This window comes from Octodon degus, unplaced genomic scaffold, assembly GCF_000260255.1.
Source record: "Octodon degus isolate 3935 unplaced genomic scaffold, OctDeg1.0 scaffold00079, whole genome shotgun sequence".
In the NCBI taxonomy this organism is placed as follows: domain Eukaryota; kingdom Metazoa; phylum Chordata; class Mammalia; order Rodentia; family Octodontidae; genus Octodon; species Octodon degus.
The window spans coordinates 9,797,387-9,800,885 of record NW_004524655.1 but is presented as its reverse complement, the minus strand read 5'-3'; the positions used below and the strand labels follow the sequence as shown (position 1 = coordinate 9,800,885).

The window sequence follows — 3,499 nt, the reverse complement described above, 5'->3', positions numbered from 1 at the left end:
CACCAAGCCATCTCCCCGGCCCCTCTTTTGGTTTTTTGAGACAAGGTCTTGCTATGTAGCCCAGACTGGCCTTGAAATTACAGCAATCCACCTGCCTCAGCCTCCTGAACGCTGGGATTATAGGTGTGGGTCACCAGGCCAGGCCTGGACCTTCATTCTTGCTTGCTTAAAGCAGCCTATTGCCAGTAGCAGGGAACCTTTAGTTTATAATGGGCAGTCCAGGCCTCCCTCAGGTCAGTCCTGACGGTCATTCTGCAAGCTGATCTGCTTCGTTTACCAGCCATGCTGGTGCCCAGAGTAGGTCGTGAAATCCCAACCTGCCCTCACACTTCTGTGGTCCTTCCACACTCAGCAGACTCACCCAGCAGTCTGTACACCCTGATGGGAAGGACAACCCAGAAAGTGCCAGCCACAGTCCAGTCCGCTCCCCAGAGCCCCGCCAGGGAGCACACCATAGAGGACATCTGAATGTAAACCATAACAACTGTCCTTCCTTAGAACTTTCGCAGGGACCAGGGCAATTAGCAGCAAATATGGGCCAGGGGACATGCTCCCAGTTCCAGGAGTAACTGTATTTGTTGTATTCCCAAGTTCTCACCGCCCAGGGCCCCAGAGCACACAAAGGGTCCCCATAGACCCGTGTGCATCAGCTCCCAGCAACAGAGATGACCTGAAGTTGGGCCTAATGCTGGCTGACGGCCCTGCTCACACCAAGGACCCATCCCCGTGCGTGCGGGGAAGTGGTGACATTCTTCCCCCAGCCCTGAGGGTGTCTGAGGCTCCTCCCCGCTGCTCCTCCATCTCCCCTGAACTTGCAGTCCTTTTTACTTTCTGGGTTTTTTTGTTTTTTTGTTTTTTTTGAGATAGGGTCTTGCTAAGTAGCCCAGACTGGCCTCAAACTGGAGGCCATTCTCCTGCCTCAGCCTCCTGAATGCTGGGATTATAGACACACACCACAATGCCCTTCTTTTTTACGTTGATACAGGGTCTCAGGAAGGCACTAAATTACTCAGGCCAGGCTTGACTTTACAACCCTCTGGCCTCAGCATTCCAGAGTCCTGGGATTACAGGATTGAGCCACCATGCCTAGTTCTGAGTTTGCATTTTATGCCCTGAGCCTGGAGGAGCTCATCCACAGAACAAGGACTGAGCCCAGGGCCCCCAGCGCCAGGGTTCAGGGGAGATGGGAGAAAAATCTGAGAGGGGAGAAGTACAGAAGAGGCTTCCAAGGGGAGGGACATTTGAGAGGGCTGGGTGCTGCTGAGCTGGTAAAGAGATGAAGCCTTTGTCTCGCAAGAGAATTCAGGGTCCTTCCTCCCTCCCTCCCTCCCTCCCTCCCTGCCCCAGTTTGTCATTTGACTGTGGATGGTGCTTTATCCTTTGTAAAAAATGTGTAATGAGGCCTGAATGTAGCAATCTTGTTTCTTTTATGCTTCTGGCTTCCTGCCCTTGTCCCATTCCGGGAATGTGTATTTCATGTGGTAGTCATGTGTGGCCACACTGGGGCCTGGAACAGGGCACTTGCTCAGGAGCTGGGGAGGATCAAGGTCCTGGATAACCTGGCGAGGCCATGGGGAATGGAGCAGAGGGAAGATACTGTGGGGCCAGAGTTTCTATGGGGTGGGGCAGGTCTGTTTCCTCTTTGGGTCTTGATTGCCTCATTGTTGACTGGGTTTGAATAGAGTTCCTGCTTGAAACAGCAAAGTATGGGCCATTGCAGCCTGAAGGCCCGGGGGGAGTGGAATCCTGAGTGGGCTCTGAGGAGCAGCCCAGGCCCAGTCTACCTAGAAAACGAGCTGGTGCTCCTGGGAGTCCTGAGAGAACTGTGACAGCAGAAGTTCTTTGCAAACTGAGAAGTGCCTGGTAAATGGCAGAGGGCAGTATAAGTGGCACCATACTTTGTAGCCTTCTGGAAGGTGCAGCACCATTGAGCACCTTGACTTGAGTGATTAGCCCAGTGTGTTTTCTAAGCTAACCCAAGGTTCTGGGGGCAGCCGATGGGCCACGGAGCAGTCTCTGTTCCCGAGTCAGTGCCCGCGGAGGGAGCCCAGATGGGCAGGATGGGGGAGGGGAGCCAGCCACTGACTGTGCCGTGTCCCCTAGAGCCATCCTCCAGCAACAGGGCTCACCCGTGGATGCCACCATTGCAGCCCTGGTCTGCACCGGAGTTGTCAACCCTCAGAGCATGGGTCTGGGTGGAGGGGTCATCTTCACCATCTACAATGCTACAACAGGTGGGCCTCCATGCTGACACCCCTGGCCCTCCCATGGGGAAGACAGAGTTGTCTACAGCCACCAGGAGCCCCTTCCTGAGTCCCTCCCCACGCCCCTCCCTGGGCTCTCAGGCCTCCCTGCCCTGCACCCGCACTTCTGCTATGCACAACTCTAGGTGTGCATCCTGTTAGCGTAGAGAGGGAAACCTAGGCTGAGAAAGGCTGGGGCCATCTGGAGGTGCCATGACCACTCACTCACTGTACTCCAACTCCAGGGAAGGTGGAGGTCATCAACGCCCGAGAGACTGTCCCAGCCAGCTCTGACCAGCGCCTGCTGGACCAGTGTGAACGTGCCCTACCACTGGGCATAGGTGAGGCCTGGTCGGAGGCACCCACCTCAACCCTACAGGGCCCCTAGAGCTGACCAGAACACCCCTGGAAAGGACAGTGTGCCTCACAGATAAGCTGGGACACCTTGCCTGGGGAACAGAGCTAGGGTATGGGGAGCCTGTCTGGAGCCTGTAATCTTCCGGGGTGGGGCACCTTCCTGGGGGCAGGGCTGTCCCAGTAGGAAAGGGTAAGGCAGGACAGGCTGCCAAAATCCCACAGGATTTCATGAAGATGGGTTGGTAGGAAAGGGCCTCTGGGCGCAGTGCAGGCCCGGGGGGACAAGACACGGACTCCATAGAGAAGGCAGTGGGGAGCCACAGAGGTGCGTGTGGACAGTGGTGTGGCCAGGAGTGGGTCCAAGAGCTCACTCTGTCTGCCATGGCGGGGGCACCAGCTGCGAGAGAAGAGCTGAAGCCCTGGCAGGCCTGGGATTCTCAGGGCTGAGGACAAGTGCGTGCCGCGCAGGGGCCCAGTGGATCGGAGTGCCTGGGGAACTCCGTGGCTATGCTGAGGCCCACCGCCGCCATGGCCGCCTGCCCTGGGCGCAGCTGTTCCAGCCCACCATCGCCCTGCTCCGAGACGACTTCCGCATGCCCTCCATCCTCAGCCAGTTCCTCAGCAGCAGGTTCCTGAGGCCTTTCTTGTATAACTCAACCCTGAGGTAAGATCAAAAGGTGGCCTGTGGGTCAAGGCCACACCTCAGCTGAGCCCAGCCACAGGCCTGGTCTAACTCAGTCCCTCCTGAGCCAGAGGGTTGACCCTTAGGGGACCCAAGAGGCCTGAGAGCTCTTTCTATCTCGGGTCAGAACCTGGCCTGGGCCAGCCAAATAGCTCAGTGGATTAAAGGGCCTGCAAGTAGGCACAGGGGCTGGGGTTCAATCCCAGGGCCTGCCGTG

At 57.1% G+C, this 3,499-nt stretch overlaps 1 protein-coding gene across 2 annotated transcripts in view; it reads left to right on the top strand.

Moving 5' to 3' along the window:
- Window positions 1–3,499, top strand: part of Ggt5 (gamma-glutamyltransferase 5) — a 27,353-nt gene that overhangs the window by 11,887 nt on the left and 11,967 nt on the right. For both annotated transcript variants that reach the window (XM_023721023.1, XM_023721024.1), the window contains exons 2-4: window positions 2,104–2,234; window positions 2,489–2,584; window positions 3,069–3,264. In XM_023721023.1, the coding sequence (XP_023576791.1) occupies window positions 2,104–2,234; window positions 2,489–2,584; window positions 3,069–3,264 (423 nt within the window). The remainder of the gene's footprint in view (window positions 1–2,103; window positions 2,235–2,488; window positions 2,585–3,068; window positions 3,265–3,499) is intronic.